Source organism: Vulpes lagopus, chromosome 2 (assembly GCF_018345385.1).
Source record: "Vulpes lagopus strain Blue_001 chromosome 2, ASM1834538v1, whole genome shotgun sequence".
Classification (NCBI taxonomy): Eukaryota; Metazoa; Chordata; class Mammalia; order Carnivora; family Canidae; genus Vulpes; species Vulpes lagopus.
In genome coordinates this window covers 153,779,001-153,798,441 of record NC_054825.1, presented here as the reverse complement: position 1 = coordinate 153,798,441, position 19,441 = coordinate 153,779,001, and the positions used below count along the sequence as shown (strand labels likewise).

General features: G+C 59.4%; 1 protein-coding gene across 1 annotated transcript; it reads left to right on the top strand.

Moving 5' to 3' along the window:
* The first annotated feature begins 10,881 nt into the window (after nt 1-10,881).
* Nucleotides 10,882-19,224, top strand: LOC121481223. The gene is made up of 3 exons (XM_041738429.1): nt 10,882-12,039; nt 15,939-16,130; nt 18,338-19,224. The coding sequence occupies exons 1-3, from the start codon at nt 12,010-12,012 to the stop codon at nt 18,806-18,808; spliced, it is 693 nt and encodes a 230-aa protein (XP_041594363.1). The 5' UTR covers nt 10,882-12,009; the 3' UTR covers nt 18,809-19,224.
* The last annotated feature ends 217 nt before the right edge of the window (nt 19,225-19,441 follow it).

Below are 19,441 nucleotides of genomic sequence, written 5' to 3'. Positions count from 1 at the left end.
CCCCCAGGCCAGCCTCAACAAGGGCCCCGAGAGACTTGATGGGGGGAACCACACTACCCACGTAGGTGCAGCTGAGGGGCCAGAGAGACACATCGGGTGGAGGGCGAAACTCCACGTCTTTGCTGTAGCCAGGAGCCTTGGCCATGCAGAGCTGGTCTGTCTTGTCCTTTGCCCTGAATCTTGGTTATGTTGATGGAGAAGCGACCCCACCCCCCACCCCAATGGGCCATTCCAGGACTTGGGGCATCCCATCCTCAGAGTTGCATGTCATGTCCCAGCAGCTGGGCTCAGGTCTGGGCTGGGACCCCTGCTGGCTCCTGCTTGGGTCACAGGCCACCAGCAGCACCCACACACGTTCAACAGCAGCAGCAGCCCAGTGGTGGGAGAAAGATGGGGACCAGAGGCCCCTTTTGGAGCGGGGGATGCAGGCCCGCACCCTCATCCTGCCCGTGACTGTCATTACCCACAGGACACTGCAGCCCAGAGGACAACGTGGGAGCCTGTTGGAGAAGGGGCTTGCATGCAGGGGTTGGGGGGACCTGGGGCAGGTAGGAGCAACCTGGGGCTTTAAAAGTAGAGCCTGACTCAGGCAGGTGGAGCTCAGGGCACAGCCCCAGGACTGTCATTGCCCTGGGCCGGGCTCTGAATTTGCTTCGAAGTGCCTCCCAGAGCAACCACTGGGCTTCCCCATTCAGGGAACTGCACTCAGGAGTTCTTGTGATAGGAGAGGTTCAAGGGGAAAATCTAGGGCTGAATGGAGAGAGAAGGAAGAAGGGACAGGGCAGGGGGAGAGGTTCCCAGGCTGTCTGAAGGCAGCATCTCCCCTCCTTATGATTGGACCTGCTCTTTCTGCAGAATGTCTCTCTCCCCGTCCCTGTCTCTCTCCCCCACACCTTCTGTGCAGCTGCCCTCCCAGATCTACGACCTTGACCTTCCCTCCGTCCCACCTTCCACACCGCTGGCTGCCAGTTACCAGCCTGTGTCACTGGCATCTCCCTTGCTCTGTGGACAACCAGACTGAGTATTGCCACAGCTCCAAGGGCCCCGGGGTGGGACCCTCCTACTTCACAGGCCTCCTCCTCCCCCATGCAAGGCTCTCCTTCATACTATGGACATCTGTCTGTGAGCCTGGGTGTTCCTCACAGAGAGGGACGGGGTTTCACCTGAAACACCTTGACTCGATGCAGTGCCTGGGGACATGCTCAGTAAGGACGGCACCTTGAATGCTCAACAAAAGAAGTTGAAGCAGAGCCACCCAGGTGGGGACACTCGTGCGGTGTGTGTTGTGGGACTGGTGCAGGGTGTGCCCCTTTGTCCGTCTGGTTGGCGTGATCATCATCAGCCTCCAACCCATTTGCTAGGTGCCCGTCTGGGATTGGAATCTAGGTGCTGGACAATTGGAAGATCAACACAGGTTTTTTCATCACTGGCAGAAGCACCAATTCCGTGGGGGACAGAGGACTGGAGAGGGAGCCGGAGGCGAGCCTCTGAGCTGGGTGGGAGGGTCTTGGCTCCCTTCTGCGGGAAGCTGGGGAGCAGTGCATCCCAGGGAGGGGGTGGCGGCCAGCTGTTGACGAGTACCTGTGAAGGTCAGCCTGGATGTGGGGGTTCAAGGATGGGCAGTGGGCTCTGCAGGGGTACATCCCAGCATGCCCTAGATGGCTAGGGCCTGGGCAGGCCTGATAGCAGGTATTGGGGGGAAGGCATGGCCAGGATGCCCAGATCCAGGGCTCTGGCTTCCCACGAGCCTCCCCCAGAGTAGGCTTATGGCTCTCTGCCGGCTTGCTGGAGCCCCTGACCCGCATTAGACCCGGGAGCTGGGAGGGTGGTCCTGGGGGCAATGTTTGCAGCACGTTTCAGAGCCAGGTTGAGGCAGTGAGCCGCCTGCAGCTGTATTGAGGTTATAGAACTCACTTTGCAAGAGAGACCCCAGGAAGTACAAGTTGAGGGTTTCTGTGATGCTGCTGGTGGAGGGCCTCCCCCTGGGACGTCCACAGACATTAGAAACCGCCAAGAGAAACCCCACAGAGGACACCCCACCAGCTTAGTGCAGGGGGTGCTCAGTGGCTGAGTGTTAAGGCACTCGTGGTCTCAACACCCAGGATCCAGGGCACCAGACCGTGTACCAGGCCAATGCTGTGCCACGCCCCCCTCCCCGGCTCCAGCCCTCCCAGCAGCCCCTGTTCCAGGAAGCAGAGCCCCCGCTCCTGGCCCAGTTCCCGTCAGGTACCCCCCCCCCCCCCATGGAGCATATGGTTTTAAATTTCCAAAAGACAAATCCCTTATCTGAAACATCTGCATAGTCTGAGCATCTGTCAGACAAACGGTGAGCTGGCTTGTGGCTGGGGCGGTGGTGACACTGGGCTGAGGGGCCACCCCCAGGTCCAAGCGACCCACACCCCTGAGGAGCCCGTCAGCTCGGGGCGGGGGTGAGGGTGGGGGCACTGGTGCCAGTGAGGAAGGGGCTTCAAAGCGCATCTGGCCTTCTCTGCTCATGCCCGGGTCTGCCCTTTCAGGTGGGAAAATGATACAGTTTCATACAAAGATTTAGGTTTGAGTAAAAAAGTATCGATTAATAGGCTAAGTTTTAGGATGTGGAATCTGGCCGAAGGCCCAGCTGTGCTCCCCATTCCTGGCTCCACCTAGGTCTGTGTCTGCAGGGCGGCTGGTACGCTCCCAGGAGGGCATGGCCTGGGCTTCTCCTTGAATTTGGCCCAGGGTGGGGTGTGGGGAGAGAGATTTCTTCCCTCTCCCTCTTGCTGTGGGGCCCTGTCCCTGATGGCCCCCTTTCCCCCGCACCCCTGCCAGGACCCCCTCCCTGCTGTGGTGTGGGGTACTTCCTGTGGTCTGGGTCCCACCTCCTCCCTTGGCCCTGCAGCCCCTGGGCTCAGGCCACCTGCAGGGAGAAGCCCAGGCCTTGGCCATTGCAGCTTGGACCAGAGGGTGGCGGGGAGTAAATCTGAGGTCCACATCAGCTGCCTCCTGGGGCCTGGGGAGGAATGTGCCCTGGAGGAAGACCGGGGCACCCCAGGGTCATTCTTGCTTATTTCCTCCAGGTCTGGGCTGGTGGGTCTTTCTGGAACAGGGAAGAGCAGGCGTCTGAGCCTCTGAGCACCTGCCCATCTCCGGGGTCTCGTGCAAATTGGGAGGTCTGGGGCCTGGAGACTTCCTCTCCCTCAAGTCTTTAGTAGCATGACACCTGCAGGCCTGTGGGACACATCTGGGCCCTGAAGTCATCCTGAAGTCCCCTCCAATGGGAGTTTCCGTTTGCATCCAACACACTGTGGCCCACTTTGCTCCAGTTCCTGCTGACCGTTGGTGGCAGGGGGCTCTGACTCCCCACTCCCTGTGGATTGGAGCCCGTGGAGGTGACCATGGAGAAAGGGGCAGGGTGTGAGCCCCATGACCGGACAGGAGCTGGTCTTGGCCTCTGCCCCTCCAAGGCATGGGGCTAGAACTCTGGGTGGGAGGGACTGTGGGGCTGCTTTTGAATTTCTGCCCCTTGGCCACTTCCCAGCTCTGACCTCAGGAACCTCTGTACCTCTCTGAGTGTTACTGCCCATTTCTGAAAGAACGTGACCTCACACACAGTCCCTGGGGGCTCGGAGGGAACCAGTGCATGAGTGACCATGGTTCTGGAGCTGGGGTGGCTGTCGGTGGCCCCTCAGTGACTGCAGGAGCTGGAGGCCCCTTTGCTCTTCAACAAAGCATTGAACCCAAGAGGCTCTTACAACATCCTAGTTATAAGATTCCAGCTTTCTGTGACCCCATAACAACTTGTTCTATTAGCAGCTTCCTCTGACACCCACACACACACCTAAGCGCATACGTGTGCACGCAACACCCAGGACCCATGCATGCACACCTCCCACACGTGTGTGCATAATACATATAACACACAAAGTACATGTGTGCACGAGTACACACCCAATGCACACACACAGGTGCACACGTGTTTCCATGGTCATCTGTTGTGAGGCTCAACCTCTGTCTTTCTGGACTCCCCAGCTGTTAGCTAGGTCAGCTGTGCACAGTCTCCAGTGCTCGCCATCCTTTCTCTTGCTTCTGCTTCTTCCCGTGGAGGCTGACCTCTGTCCCATAGAAATGCAAGGAGACCGTCCCGTGTCAAAGCTGAAGGGTCCCAAAGGCCTGCCTTTTCCCACAGGGTAGCTATTAAACAAAGCTCCTCCCCTTACAGGCAGTCTCTGTCCCTTAAATAATAAAGCACTTGCTTTATTATTTTTTTTTCAGGGCTTCAAATTACTCCAAATAAACAGCTAGTACAGAAAAAGTAATGACCAGAACGCTTGGTTTCCACTAAACGATTATATTATGGGAACATTGCGCCTTCTGGAATACGAGGTAAGATGATGGATGGACAGCCGGTGAACAGTATGTTCTGTTCCGAGCTGCAAGTTGGTGGCTTTCATTCTCGTGCTCACTCTTGCACAGGTTAGCAATTAGTGAAGGAGAACTTGAGCTCTCCGGGCTCTCGGGGAGCCTGTCTTATTTGCCCTGGACCAGCATCTGGTGCCAAGAGCAGATTCCAGAGCCTGCGAGGCCTGGCTGACAAGTCCTGGCCTCAGCAAGACCTCACTGCCCTAGCAGAGCTGCAGAGAGCAGGGGCAGCTCTCCAGGGCGGCTGGGCAGGGCTGGAGACCTCTGGAGCTGGTGGTCTGCTCCACCTGGGCCCCTGGGAGCACCTGCTGGAAGGCAGATCTCTGGCACGAGCACCTCCACTCCCCGCGCCTGCCTGGGGCCCACCCAGCAACGGATCCCAGCCCCAGCCTCTCCCTGCTCCTCTTCCATCTGAGAAGCCCACTCAGACACTTGTCGTGGGGTCACTGAAGACATTGACCGGTGGAGGTGTGAAGGGCCAGTACAGTGGCCCAGCCCAGGAACGGCTGGCTCCGTCTCCCCATCCTAGAATGGGGGCAATGATGATCTTCTAGATGTGTGGGACTGGCAGCTGCCCTTCCCCAAAAGGACCCCTGCCCTCTGGGCGTTGTGCTGTGTGGCTGTTAGTCTGACACCCCCAAGCAGGCTCACCCTGGCCTGCCTTTCCTATCTGTGCCTTCTGACCATACGGGGTCTGCTTTTTGGGGGGTTGGGGCTCTGGGAAGCTGCTCTGTGCATGTCCGTGTCTTACCATCCAGGGCACCGAGCATTTCGTCACACGGCTCCCAAAGCTGCCGTGTCATCATCAGCCAGAGTGGGACCAAAATGAGCATTTGCGTCCATATTGGTTTTGTTGAAATGTGAAAAGGCCACTCCTGTGCCCCTGATGGACTCTCCCCGCTGGAAGGACAGCTGGCTGTGCAGCGGGCTGGCTGGGCCTGGTGGCCTCACGCTGCTCCGGAAGCTCCTGGTGTCCCCAGGCCTCACACCCCTCGCTCCTCCGTGAGCAAAGCACTTCTCTTTGGAAGTGCTTCTGATGGGGTGCGCCTCACTGTGACCCCAGAGCGTGCCACGCCCCTCGGCCATCCTGGGAAGGCAAGGCCGCAGAGGCGCCCCGAGTGTCCTGCTGATGGAGGACTCCAGCATCCCCGGGGAGATGCCTGGGGCACCTGCCCTTCAGAGCGGGGCCAGGAATTGTTTATAAGGCCTAGTAAACCCTGTGAGTCGTGTGCTGCAAGAGGACGGCTCAGATGTTGTTGGGAGGCAAGAAGCCAGCAGAGCGGGGGAGATGAGAGCCGGCCTGTGGCCTGGGGCTGGGCGGCCACGGGGTGCTGCAGGTGTAGCTCTCCGCGGGCAGGACCTCCTGCACTGGTTTATTTTCATCTTCGTGTCCAGTTCCCCTTTGTTACGCTGGCCTCCCTGAGACACAGTGTGCGGTGCTCCCTGCTTTCGCTCTTGGCACTTACGATGCACACCTGCCCGCATTTCCCATCCTTCTGGCAGGGGGGTGGGCACCAAGTGAAGGGTGACAGGCCTGCCGGCAGGACCTGTGAGCCGAGCTGAGGAAACAAGGGATAAGCCCACCGCCATCAGGGACTCCATGGGGACTCCACAGTGACTCGCCCCAGGCCCGGCCGTTGTGCCTGGTCTGGGGGTGCATGCACAATCCACGCGCTGCAGGCCATGGGGCAGGGAAGGCCTGGGAGCACCCCTCCCCCGGCGACCAGGGAAGTGGCTGCCCACGTAAGAGGCACTGGGCGCCCCATGGGCCAGCTGGTCGGCGGCCAGGCGGCACTGAGCACCCTTTGTTTCTTGCTGCAATGACTTCCCTCTTTGGGTCAATTATGCAGCCTAATAGCTGTTATTACGTCTGAACAAAGTGTGCCGCAGCAGCCTGTGGCGGTCCCAAGGGCAGCTCACCCTTGTCCCAGCGTCCTGCCACACTCCAAGACTGGGCACCGGCTGCTACTTGGCTGGTCCTCCACGGGCCACCTCCCCCAGGGTAGCCGGTACAGACTTTAGGGGGACCCCAAGGAGGGCTGTGGAAGAGGGGACGGCGTGGACAGGCACACCGTGGACCTCAGCCTGTTTCCTGGAGGTTCTGGTCTGGATGCATCTGCAGGCCAGCCATGTGTTTTTAGAGTTGCCAGATTAAAGTCTCGGCAAGGTGAGCTGGCTTTTTGCTTAGCCTCTCATGGAACGTTCTGGAAGGAATGGAAGAGGCCCCACTGGTCTCACTGCAGCTTCCGTTGGCATTTATTTTCTCTCAAGGATGACTCAGACTTCTTTCCTGGGAATCCCTCTGCCAGGTGCAGAGGTGGTGCCGTCCCTGTGCACACGAGCCAGGAGCTCCCCTTCCAGGTCAGGGACTGGGCTGGGCAGTGTGGGGCTCTGAGGTCGGTCAGCCCAGCTCCTGCCCTCGGGGAGTTGAGGGTCTGACTTGTCCACCAGTAGCTCTGGTCCAGGGTGGAGGGCCTGGCCTCGGGGTCAGCCAGTCAGCAGAGGGATGTGGATGCTGTGGTCAGGTGGTCACCTCCACCAGGCCTCCGGGTGAGCGGTGATGCACCTGTTGCAATGGACGGGGACATAGTTCCTTCATCATCACCACCTTGGTCATTGCTGCCAAGAAGGCCAAGTGGCCATGACAGCAGCCGGGGCTGCCGATAGGGAAGCCCGTGGTTCCCTAGGTGTGGAAGCTGGGGTGAGGAGGACAGTGAGGTGGGGCCCTCCACGCTTGGTCCCGGGGTTGACTGGGGAGCTCTAAGCACCAGGGATTCTATGTGGGTCTCTGCCTTCTTTGTGTGTTTCCCAGTTTTTGCAACAGGGCATCCAACATTGGGTGATAAATTGACTTTTTATAGGGTTGTTGATGATGATTGTGGTTTCAGCTTAAAGCAAAACGGGAAAAAAGCTAACGCTTTTCCGTCCAATCCCCTCTCTTATTGCTGGGGTTCTATCCCCCGACAGGCAGAGCAAGGCTTTCTGCTGGCAAGTACCTGTGAAGTGTGCACTGTGGCCCTCGTTGGGCACCAGAACCCGAGCTCAGTTCAGAGCGAGGGGGAGGGGAGGCCCTAGACCGAGGCAGAAGTGGGTCCTGGGCGGGAACTGCAGAGGGGTGAAGGGCCCTGGGGGGAGGTGTAGACACTACCCCTTCCAGGAAGCAGTGTGGACAGGCCAGTCGCATCAGAGGTGTTCTGGAAAGTTCCTGAGGGCTGGCAGCATGAAGCAGGGCTGAGAGCCGCCAGAGGCCTCCCGGAACTCTGCCCTGCTGGATCCCTGGGATCTGCTGGCTTGCAGATGCAGGCTCTCATGGGGCAGGTGGGCCTGAGGCCTGAGCCTCCCTCTCCAGCCCATGCCGCGGAGCAGAGAGCAAGCCTGGCATGGTCCCTATGGTCCCTATGGGTTCCCAGCCCTCTAGATGCACGTCTGTTTCCTCTAAAGCACACTTTGGCATTCCTGATGGACCTTCCTTATCCATGGGCTAGTCAAGGGGGCTCCAAACTAGCCAGTCAATGTGAATGAGGCAGCGGGGTGCCCGCAGGTGGGGATTCCTCTGGGCTGCTTGTGTTCCAAGTGCCCTGGGCCACCTCCTGGCATGCCAAGGGACCTATGGAGTCACCAGGGTCCTCAGCTGCTGTGACGCTCTGCCCCTGCTGTCCTGTGCTTCGTATGGCCAAGACGGGGCTGTGGTCTCCCTGTGAGCGGCCCTGCTTTGCTGATGGCTACACAGAGCTGTTCCCTCCTCTGGGGCCGAGCGGTCGGCAGAGGTGCATCCCTTGGTGGTAGAGGCAGGACCCAATCCTGGGGCAGTGTTCCCAGCCATACCTGTGCTTGGCCTTGTGCCCGTCTGTCTGGCAAAGACGGAGTTGCTGGGCCAGACCTGGAAGTCCCCTCCACTCCATCATGTGGCCTCCAGCCTGGAGCAGTGTGTCCCTAGCAGTGTGTCTTCTCATAGGCCCTCTGCCCCTGAAGCATCTACACGGCTCCTAGAAAGGCAGGGCCATCCCAGCTCCCCCGTCCTTGGCAGATGCCGGGTCCCCCAGGGGACATTTGGCAAGTATCAGCTGAAAGCCCCACTCTGTCCCTGGCCTCAGAGCACTGAGTCCAAGTCCCGTAGCTCAAGGGGACCCGAGACAGGAGCCAGGGACCCCGGAGGCCCCACTTGCCCAAGGTCACCTCATTCTGCACCCCTTACACCCTCCATTTGCTGCATTTCCTCAAGGCTCTGTCTCCACAGGGATTCCTGGGGAGCGGCGGGCGGGGCTGGGGGCTCACAGTCCACTCGGGACTCTGGGGAAGGCTGATCGAGGCTGCTGCTGCCAGAGGCAATGTTCCAGGGAGTTCACATTCCTTCCAGAAGTCAGGGAACGCTCCGTACTCACACGTGTGTGGAAATGCCCGTGGGGACAGGCCATGACCCAGGACCCAACAGAAGCACTCTGAGAGGTGGGGGGTGCATCCTTGCGACACAGCTCCGGGTTGGGGTCTGAGGAGCCAGCATGATGTCAGACTGACAGGGGGACAGAGAGAAATGTGTGTGACAAGGTCAAGTTCCAATCTCAGGATCCTGAAAGGGAAACTGCTCTCCTTCCATCGCCTCATGGAGTGGACGGGAAGTCCCATGGGCACCCGGACACTGTTGGGCCTGGCCTTTGGGGACGTTGGGGGTAGTGGGGGGTGGCCAGGCATCGCTGTGATGCGATCCCCCCTCCCCATCGTGTTTTGCACGTCTACTATGTACCAGGTGCTGTGCTAGTGGTCACAAACGTGTGGGGGTGGGTCCCGCCCTTGGACTAACCAAATCGCATCCCAGTCAGGTAGGTGGTCACAGAAGTCAGCAGTAACTACAGTGTGAGGAGTCACTGAGTGCAGGAACCCATGTGCTGACAGCTGTAGGGATCTAGGTGATGTGTGCATATGGACTTAGCCCAGACAGAAGGAACAGCATGTGCAAAGGCCCTGTGATTAGTGGGGTGGAAAGTGGAGTGGGGGTCTCTGTGGTCCCTTTTGGCTGAGAAGGGAGTGGAAGTGACATTACATGAGCACACTGCTAGTGTCCAGCCACTGGGTTGTGGGGGTGGGAATCCTTGAGTTCTGGGCCAGCGACCCAGGAGAAAGGAGTCAGGTGGTCCAGGAGAGCTGCAGGTGCACTCAGGCCACTGTCTCCGGGCTGTGCCTGTGCACTGGGAGCGGGGAGGAGCCAGCTCTGCTGCAGACCCCGCCCCCTCAGGCCTCACAGGCCCTCAGGCCCCACTCCTCAGCCCCTGCCCCAGGCCCCTCCTGTCAGGACCCATCCCCAGGACCCACCCACCCCCAGGCTGCTGGAGGAGGCCTGTGGCCAGGTACCTGTCCCCTACTGCGGTAGCTTCCCAGCTCTGCAGCCTCAGGGTTGCCTCTCTTCCTGCGCTGGCCTGGAGCACTTCTTGATCTGCCCTGAGCAACTGGGCCAGGGGGTGTGCGTCCTAGAGTTGTAGGTTCTGGCGGAGGTTTGTGGCCTGTGGGGTGGTATGGGGTTCTGAGGGGAATGGGAAATGGGGTCCAGGGGAGTGTGGGGTTCTGGAGATGTAGGTTCTGGGGGGTTTAGGCTCTAGAGGGTTGGGCCTGGTGGTGTGAGTCCTGCAGGTACAGGTCCTGGGGGGTGTAGGGCCTGAGGGGGTGTGGGGTCCTGGGGGTGTGGGTCCAGAATATGAGTTTGGGGGGCTGTGATCATGTGACTGGGCACCAGGACTCTGATATTAGGGAAAACTCGAGTTCTCTCAGTCACCCTGCTCACCAGCAGGTGAATTCACTAACCTTGCTGTCTCATGTCTGTGATCGAGATGTGTCAGGTTGTTCTAGGATCGGCATAGCCGAGCCTGTGGTGTCTCTCACAGAGATCTGGCTGGAGTGAGCTGCGTCCATATGGACGTCTGTTCTGCTCCTCTTCTCCTGCCCCCTTCCTCCCCATCTAGGCTGTCCTGGGGTCCCCGGGGCCAGGCGCGGGACCCCGATGCCCATGTGTCAAGCTACTTGGGCCAGTGCATGGACTCTCACGGATGCCCAGAAAGATCTCCAAGACCATCCCTCGGAGCAGAATGTTCCCAGGCATAGCTTGTCCCTTTCAGGCCATTTCTTTCTGGAAAACACGGAAATGTGCCAGAAATAAGAGAGGCATCCCTGAGAATCTTTAGACCCAGATGGACGCATTCCCAGAGCACGATTCCCACTGCTGATAATTAGGACTAGGGACGAGGAGAACCCAACACCCACTGTGGGCGACCCAACAGAGTCTGCTTCCAGAATCAGGGCGGTGCAGGCCGGGTGCGGGGCCAGCTGGCTTCCCCACTGTTGACTGTTTCTCCATTCCCAAGCAACAACCCCCCACACCCCCTCCACAGCCTCTGCTGCGCTTCTGAGGCTGTAGCTCCACCTCAGTCTGCCTCCCTCCGGCTCCTGATTCTGCAGAAACCACCGACCGACCGTCTAGGAAATATAGACGTCTCCTTCCAGAAGGACATCCTTTAAAGTCTGAATTCTAAAGACGATCGCCCCCCCATCTGGCAGGAGCCCAGTGCCCATCAGGGGCGGCTAGTACTGAATCTCATCATTGAACCCCTCCTTTCTTTGTTGTAGGAGCACAACTCTTCAAAGCCAGCAAGGAGACGACAGACATTCTTTCCACGTTGGCGAAGGAAAACACGCCCTCCTGCACGTGTGCTCTCCTCTGTTGGTGGCATCCACACTGGGGCTGCCAGGACAAGCGTGTGACATCAGGAAGAGCTTCCGGTCCCACCCACAGCCTCGGGGAGGGACGAGGGGCTGGCGTTGGATCAGTTGCCAATGGCCCGTGATTTATCAACGTGCCCAGGGAATGAAGCCTCCATAAAACCCCCAAAGGACGGGGTTCAGAGAGCTCTGGGTTGGTGAACCACAATGTGTCCACATGCCACCATGCCAAGGGGACCTTGCCCTGTGTATCTCTTCATCTGGCTGTTGATTCGTATTCTTTAACGTCCTCTATAATACACCGGTAATCCAGCGGGTAGACACTGAGCTCTGTGAGCCGAGCGAGCGAGTGAATGGAACCCCCGGAGCGGGTGGGGGAGCTGTGATCTGTACCCCGTGGGCCAGAAGCAGGGGTGAGTCCCTGCACCTGCAGCTGGAGGGTGAAAGGAGTGGGGTGGGTGCAGCCTGTGGGGCGCAGCCTCTACTCTCTGGGGACTGTCTCTGTCTTCCAGTGGACGGTGTCAGAACTGAGCTCAAGTGTAGGACGCTGGTCAGCATCTGCTGGGAATCAGAGAAGCACTTGGTGTAGGACAAACACGTCATAACAAGCCACGGAGAGGGTTCCAGGTGGACGGACAGACTCCACGGTCGGGCTGGGCAGCGGCTGGAATCACTGGTGTGAGGACGGCGTGAAGTGGTGTCTTGGTGACTCCCTTTCTAGCGCGGGGCAGTTTCGAGGCCGTGGATGCTTGTATTGCTGATCTGTGTATTCAGCGTGTGCACCGGGCCTCCTGGGGCGCCCAGGAGAAGCTCTAACTCGCTGGTTCCTGACTCCAGTCTACAGAGGTGGCTGCTTGGTGGCAGCATCCTGGCACCATCAGGAAAAGGTCTCTGAGGTCCTGGCAAATGCTGGCTGTTCTGAAGATGCTGCTCTGGGTGAGTCTGGCAGATGGGGAGCCTCGCCCAGCACACGGGATCCCTGGGACAGTGCTGCTGTGGTCCACTAGGACCCGGCTGCTCTCCTGACTTAGCCAGAGAGGACCAACCGCCCAGGCCCTGCATTGGCAGGGAGGAGGAGCGTGTGCCCCCCACCCCTGCCATGTTCTCAGGCCTCCCAGTGAGCGTCCTGTTCGCCAGCTCCAAGTGTCTCCTGGGTGCGTCTCCGGGATCTGGGGAATGAGTCACGGGCACCGGGTCGTGGGGAAGAGGAGTGAGTGGCTCCTTCTGGATGCTGATGGTGCTGCTGGGTCACCAGGTGATGCCAGGCCAGGTGTGGGCAGTGTCAGCACCCTTGCCACGGGTGTGATGGGCCACAGACATGACGGGCCGCGGGCAGGGTCCCTTGGAGCCCCCTTCCCCCCTGCTTATCTATAGATGTTAACAGCTTTGTAGGCGTGGGGAACGTTCACCCCAATTGGATGAGAAAGAATTGCAAAAATCACGGCCCTGGGGGAGGGTCTCCCTGGCAGGGCTGGACCCCCTCTATGTGCTCCTGACCTTTTCAGGGAGGTTCTGCTACGACCCCGTAGGTGTGACTGAGCTAGGGGAATGAGAGTCGCTTCCTCTGAGCTGCCATGGGCCACCCTTCATCTGTGAGCACACACCCAGCAGGCACAGCCGGCAGCCCCGGGTCTTGCCCTGGCCAGCCCCCTGGTCCACCCACAGCCTCGGGGAGGGACGAGGGGCTGGCGTTGGATCAGTCGCCAATGGCCCGTGATTTATCAATGTGCCCAGGGAATGAAGCCTGGTCCACAGCCCCCCCAAAAGTCAGGGGGGCACAGTCCATGCGCTAGAATCTTGCAGTGCAGGAGAGGGGCAGCTGGGGTGAGGGCAGCAGATGTCCTGGGGCAGCCTGACCCCCCTGGATGTGTCCCCAGCATGCCTTCCTCCTGCCCTCCGAGGGCACCGAAGTGTCTAGGAATGCATCTGGCTGGTTCTCCGACTTGAAGCCTCAGACACCCCAGTCTCGGTCCTCGGGGGTGTGAGCCCTGGCTTGTAACGGGACAGCATGACAGCAGCGGCAGGACGAGCCCAAGCTTGGGAAGGGGCGCAGAGTTTCAAAGGTCCCCGCTCGCTGGGGCCGGGGTTGCAGAGCAAGACTGCTCTGGTTTGCTGACATCCACGGCTGCATGTACTCATTAGTAGCTCGTAGGAAGAGAAATCTTTCTGTTTTACAAGAAAATGGGATGTTTTCTGCTAGAGCCTTTCGGGACTGGCAAGCAGAATGCTGGCGAACGTTGAGAGAGTTTAGTCCATGTGGATTCCATGCGGTGTTTGATTAAAAGCGGCTTTTGTAAACTTCTGTCTCCAGAAGGGCCGGGGCCTGGCTGGCGGGGGCTCTGGCTCTTATCAGAGATCAATAGGGGGAATGCCTAGGGACACCTGGCTTGGAGGGCAGCACACAGCTCTACCCCTAGGTCTCATCCTGGGGATGCCCTGCTCTGGGGAGGGGTTTCCGGAGTGCTTGAGGGAGCAACACCCACCTGTAGGAGGGCGTGGGGGGCTGCAGGGCTGGCCCAAGGTGGGGTGGAGACGACGCAGGCCCACTTGGGCTGACTATGCTGGGCACAAGAGGCAGGCCGGCTGAGGGGACAGGGTGGCTCACTTCAGGGCCGGGTCCGGAGCACGGCGAAGCCCACCACGAGGTGGGATCCCTGGCCTGCACCTCCTGGGCACCCACCTGCAGCCCTGTTGACCCCCTGGGGCCCATGACAGTGTTTAGGCCTGGTGACAGCAGATTGCATTCCACGGCAGCTGGGTGCTGGAGGGTCTCCTGGCCCCCTGGGGCCCGTGACAGTGTCTAGGCCTGGTGACAGAAGCCTACACTCCACGGCAGCTGGGTGCTGGAGGGTGTCCCAGCCCCTTCCTGGCGCCCTGCGCTGTGGTGTCTCTGCGCCCCCAGAGCTCCCAGTGGGACGAGCTCCACTGCCTGTGTGTGGTTTGCTGGGCAACACGCTCCTCACTGGCTCTCATCCTCCCTGCCACCCCGTCCCTCCCTGCCACCCCATCACTCCCTCCCACCCTGTCCCTGCCCGCAGGTAACCTGCATTGGGTGCCCTCTCCAGGGCACTTCTAGAGGACCTGCAGAGAGGTGCTCTCTTGGCTGGGACCCTGAGGACCACGACTGGTGCTTCCAGGCCTGAACGAAGCCCACCCGGTGAGGAGGGCCTCCTGGACCTCTGAGCCGGCCTCCTGTCCAGACGCCCAGTCCAGCCCAGCAGAGTGTGGCCCCTGCAGACCTCACCCATCAGTGTGGAGGCCCCCCAGATAGCCTGAGCATCTCCAGGCAGATCTCATGGGAGCCCCCGCCCGACCAGGCGAGGGGGTCTTGGAGGGTCTCCTTCTCTGCAGCAGCCACCTCACGGGCATGGCTGGAGGAGGGACCCTTTGGGGTGACACACGGCCACCCCTGTCTCATCTGTGGGAGTCTTTGTCCTCGGGCCTGGGTGGAGTCCCTGCCAGCTGGAGGGTGTGGGAAGCCAGTGGGCTCTTTGGACAATCAGCTCCAGGGTTGCTAGGGTTGAACTGTGTCCCCTTGCCCACAGAAAGATCGAGGACATTGAGGCCATAGCTTCCGATGTTCGTGGCTGTAACCTTGGAAATAGAGTCTTAGCAGAGGTGATCAGGATAAGGCAAGGGCATCAGGGGGGCCGTGTCCAATATGACCTGAGTCCTTGTCAGAAAAGACGCCAAGAGGACAGCTTCTGGGGAGAGAGGCGGAGGCGAGGGCCGTGCATCCAGAAGCCAGGGAGGGCCAGGGAGAAGCCAGAGACACAAGGAAGGATCCCACCCCGAATCCTGCAGGGAGTGAGGTGCTGCCGATGCCTCGATCCCTGACGTGTGGCCTCCAGGACCAGGAGACAGCAAACGTCTGTTGTTCAGTCCTGTTTTGTGGTGCTTTGTTACGGCTGTCCCCAAGCTGAGACGTGGTGCTAGGCTGTGCCTTCATGCCGGGGCTGGGGGTCCACGGGTGTCATGGACAGGCTGTCAGTGACTCTCTTCCGACCTCAGAGGTCCCGGATATAGGTCGACACACCTGCTGAGCTTCAGTGAACCCAGCGTGGCCATGTGCATCCCTCACCACCCAGCCCGTGGGGCGTCATCATACCCATCTTGCAGAGGGGGGAACTGAGGCCCAGGGAGGACTCAGTCCTGGGTTCAGAGCACTGCCCGACCGCCCCGGTGGGAGGCGGGCAAGTAGCCACGAGACTCCAGGTTTTTTGCTGGCATTTCATGGCCACTGGACAGGCTTCCAAACCGGAAACCAGAGGGGCACAAGGTGTTGGGCTAACGAGGGAGCGTCTCACGGTGGAGGAGTGACCACATCCAGAGTAATGGTTGTCTGTTTGGCTTCGTGTCTGGAGTCAGCTGGGTCACCCTGACCGGGTGGCCTGTGCCCTGGGATTCCATCGGCTCGCCTGTAAAATGGGTATGATGAGGAGCAGCCCCAGCAAGTAACTGATGAAGGACTGGGGTGGCCTTGTGAGCCTGGTTTTCCCGGAAGGCCCAGCATCCGCATCTGTGCTTTCTGTTTGCCACACTCATGGGCAGGGCGACTGTGAGTGCTGCCAGCTGTGCTTTGTGGCCCCTCTACACACCAAGCCCCCCGAGGTGACAGCCAGTGGTGGTCGGGACCTCAAGGCTTCAGGGGAGCTGGGGCCCACAGGACCTCAAGTGTCAGCCCCTCCTGCCCACCCAGCCTGTGGGGGTGGGGTGGCACCCCCTACCTCCTGTTCCTGTGCTGAGCTCACACTTGGTGACAGGTGTGTTGGGAGGCGGAGGTGCCTGTGGGACCCTGATCGCCTGGGGACTCTAGTAAATGCTGTTTTGTGAAGGCAGGGGTGAGCACGGTGGATGTGGAGGTGCCAACGACCCTCCTGCCTCCCGTCCTCACGGCCAAGTCCCCCTGGTCAGAGAGACCTGCTGACTCCTCCTGCTTTTCTGCCCTCCTCGTTTGTGCTGTGGATGTGGTGACAGCTAAATGCTATCATGTCCAGGTTTTGGAGTCCTGCTCTCCGCTCGTCAAGGTAAGGGCACATGGCGATGGTATTCCACATTTCCAGGAAGAAAAAGTGGGTCAAATCATGAGGTAAAATGTACCAGCAGCAAAATGATGACTATTTTCATCTATCTAATCTATCATCTATGTATCAATCACCTATCTCTATCAATAATCTATCATCTATCTTATCAATCTTTTATCTCTCATCTCTATCAATTATCATGTATCTATCTATATCCATCCATCTATCTATCCTATCATCTATATATCAATCACCTATCAATTATCTATCATCTATCAATCAACTATCATCTCTATCAATTATCTATCATGTATCTATCTCTATTATCTATCTATCTATCTATCTATCTATCTATCTATCTATCTATCTATCTATATCTCTATCAGTCATCTATCACCTCTCTCTCTCTCTCTCTCCTACTCTCTCTCCCTCTCTCTCATTTATCCATTGCTTGTCTCTATATCTACGGAAAAAATGTGCAACTGTTTGGCCAGCCCACGTGGAGCAAAGACAGAGCCTAAAGCTGAGCAGAACGTTTGATGGGCTTCAAACTCAGGAGCCAAGTGTCCTTGGAACACATGCTTACGCGTGGTGGAGTGTTCTTGGGCACGTTTCGGGAATCATTGTCACCGCTGCTGCCCGGCAGGCCCCACGGTGGAAGCCAGGCCACTGGCTTGTCAGCCACTTCCCCAGGGAGCAGCAAGTGTTCCAGCACCGTGTTTACTCTGGAAGCCATAAAGGAGCCAGATCCTGCCTCTGTCTGCCGCGGGGCCAGGCCCTCTGCCGTCCCGTCTGTCCCCTGGTCTGTCCCAAAGGGAGGCGTCGGTCTGTTTGCACCAGACCCTGGTCCGTCCCCTGCCCAGAGGGGACCACTTCCTTCCTTCCTGGCTATGGAGGAAGGCGGTGATGGGCTCACGTGCTGTGGTGGCCGAGAAGGCCCCGGCGGCCAGCTGTGAGCAGGAGACGTGGGAGAGCCAGTGCTGTCGTCCAGTGTGAGGCCGAAGGACTGAGAACCGGCAGCTGCCCCGTCTGGGGGCTGGAGAGGCTGGAGTCCCAGCTCCTGACGAGAGTGCAAATTTGCCCTTCTCTTGCAGCTGACTGGGGGCTGCCCATCCCCATTGGTGAGGGCGGGGCTCTTCATTCAGTTTCTGAATTATTTCAGTTTTTGACACAAAGTGAACCATCATCAGAAAAACCTGAGCGGGGCCCTGTCAGGTCAGCCACGCGTGGAGAAGCACGGCTCCACTGGGAACACCTTCCTGCAGCCTTCTGCCCCCAGCACGCTTCCGCGCTGACTCCAGGGGCTTTCGGGCTGCCATCACGCCGGCCATTGCCTCCCCGCACGCCACCCTTGGAAGTCATGCTCTCCCACTTTGTTCTCTCGATGTAGGACTCTCCTTCCCAGGGAGCCTGCTTTCCAAGCAGCCCTGGCGCCAGCAGCTGCAGGCTTTTTTTAGGGATGAGCTGACATCTTACCGAGTGTTCTCAGTTGGCCTGGCCCCCCACTGCAGGTCACCCGGAGGAAGCCACATGATGGGAAACGGAAAACAGAGTGGCTCCTCAGCCCCGAGCTCCTGACATTCCCTCCAGCTGCCTGGGCCTCCCTCAAGCTCCATTCCAGGAGCAGCTGCGGGCTGGGGTCCACCTGTTCTTTCTCCTCCGAGACTTACCTGTGGTCCTCCTTCCTGACCCATCCTGGCTCCTGCCCCCAGGGACCCCTGCTCCCTGAGGCCCCCCTGCCCCCTGAGGCCCCTCCCACTCCCCCAGTCTCCTCCTGCCCTCTGAGATCCCCCTTCCCCCCACCCCCGTCCCCTCCTGCCTGGCCGTCCCCACCCCGGGGGGAGTGGGGGAGCAGAGAGGTGTCTGCCCACCTTCCCACTCATGGCATGCACCCTGCTGCGCGGCCGCTGCCCGGTGCCTTCCCTGGCCGTACACCCGGCGACCCCATCCTAGCATTTCCTAGCATCCTAGCCCAGTGGAGTGGGAGCTGGAGAGAGAGAGAGCTCAGGCTGAGGGCGGTCACCCCGTGGTCTTTGCAGACCCCAGAGAGGCTGCACGGAATCCTTGTGGCCTGGAGCATGTCCCTGCCGGGGCAGGGCCAGGGATCTCTGGCCACTGCGTTCCCTGAGTCCCGAGTCCACTGTTCACCACCCCTGGAGGCCTGTGGTCAGAGACCTACCTGCAGCAAGATTTCTCCCTCTTGACTCCAGGTGGGCCCAGCAAGGGCAAGGCCCGAGGTGCGAGAGCGCAGAGGTCAGGAGCCCGTGTCCCTAGGCAGGAAGGCCTGGGGCCCCAGTGCCGGTTGCTCAGACGTTGAAAACAGACTTCCCTTCAACCTGCCACCGTCTTGCAGCCTCGGCAGGAAAGCCTCCAAAGCCAAGCATCTGCGTCCCTTTCAAGACACCCAGCGTTCTGCTGCAGGCCCAGGGAGGGAGGGTGTGGGCTGGGTCCTGGAAGAGGAGGGGTCGGGAGCTGCCCCTCCCTTGGGCGGAGAGCTTAGTAGCAGGATGCCCTGTCCCCATCCCTCCCTGTCCTGGCTGTGGGAGCCCAGCTGGGTGATGTCACTGTCCCCAGTGAAGCTCTGGGAGCAGGATTTGCACATGAGGCCAGGGCAGATTGCATTTTCCAAAGAAATCACACCAGCATCCATCTACACTCCACACTCTTGTCTTGCAGTGTGACTGGTGTTCCTTCCCCGAGAGGCAGGGGTCCCTGCTTGCCACCCCCTTGCCGCCCCTAGCTGCCTGTCACTGGACCCCGAGCCAGAGATGCTCTCCTGCAGCTCCTGTCCCCCAGAAACCAGGACAGACCTCAGCGACGGCTGTTGTTTGCAGCCCGTGTCCTCTGAGGTCTGTTGCTTAGTCGTCGCACGGGAACAGGTGCGCGGCACTCGGGAAGGCAGGAGCCCCCGACCTCAGAGAGCCAGCGGACGGGCCTTCCAAGCTGCGAGAAGCATCTTCCAGAAATGTGGGCCATAGGCCTCATGTTATGAATAAAATATCTGCTGCTTCCACTGACCGTTTGGGTATCGATTTCCACGGGTTGAGGAATCGGCTCTTTGGCCTCCCATAAACCTGAAAGCAGGTCCCACGGCACATCCTTCCTGGGCCGCCTCACCGGTGCTCCGTATTTACAGGCACCTGGGCTCTCATTGGTGCCTTTATCCAAACAGAAAGCCCTGGAAATAACGAGAAAAGGGCTGGGGATCTGCTCATTTGCCCAGACATCTGGAAAACAATTTTAAATATTTATGTGTGATCTGCAGGCATTACACGTTTGCCGTGGGGAGCTTCCGTGGCTGCGTGGTGCAGTAG

Excerpts from the sequence above, each read along its gene's own strand:
- LOC121481223 (XM_041738429.1), top strand. The coding sequence starts at position 12,010 with ATGCTGGCTGTTCTGAAGATGCTGCTCTGG. Across the intron at positions 12,040-15,938 it reads TTCTGAAGATGCTGCTCTGG|GCAGGGGTGAGCACGGTGGA; the intron begins GTGAGTCTGGCA and ends TGTTTTGTGAAG. Across the intron at positions 16,131-18,337 it reads CCTGCTCTCCGCTCGTCAAG|GTGGGCCCAGCAAGGGCAAG; the intron begins GTAAGGGCACAT and ends TCTTGACTCCAG.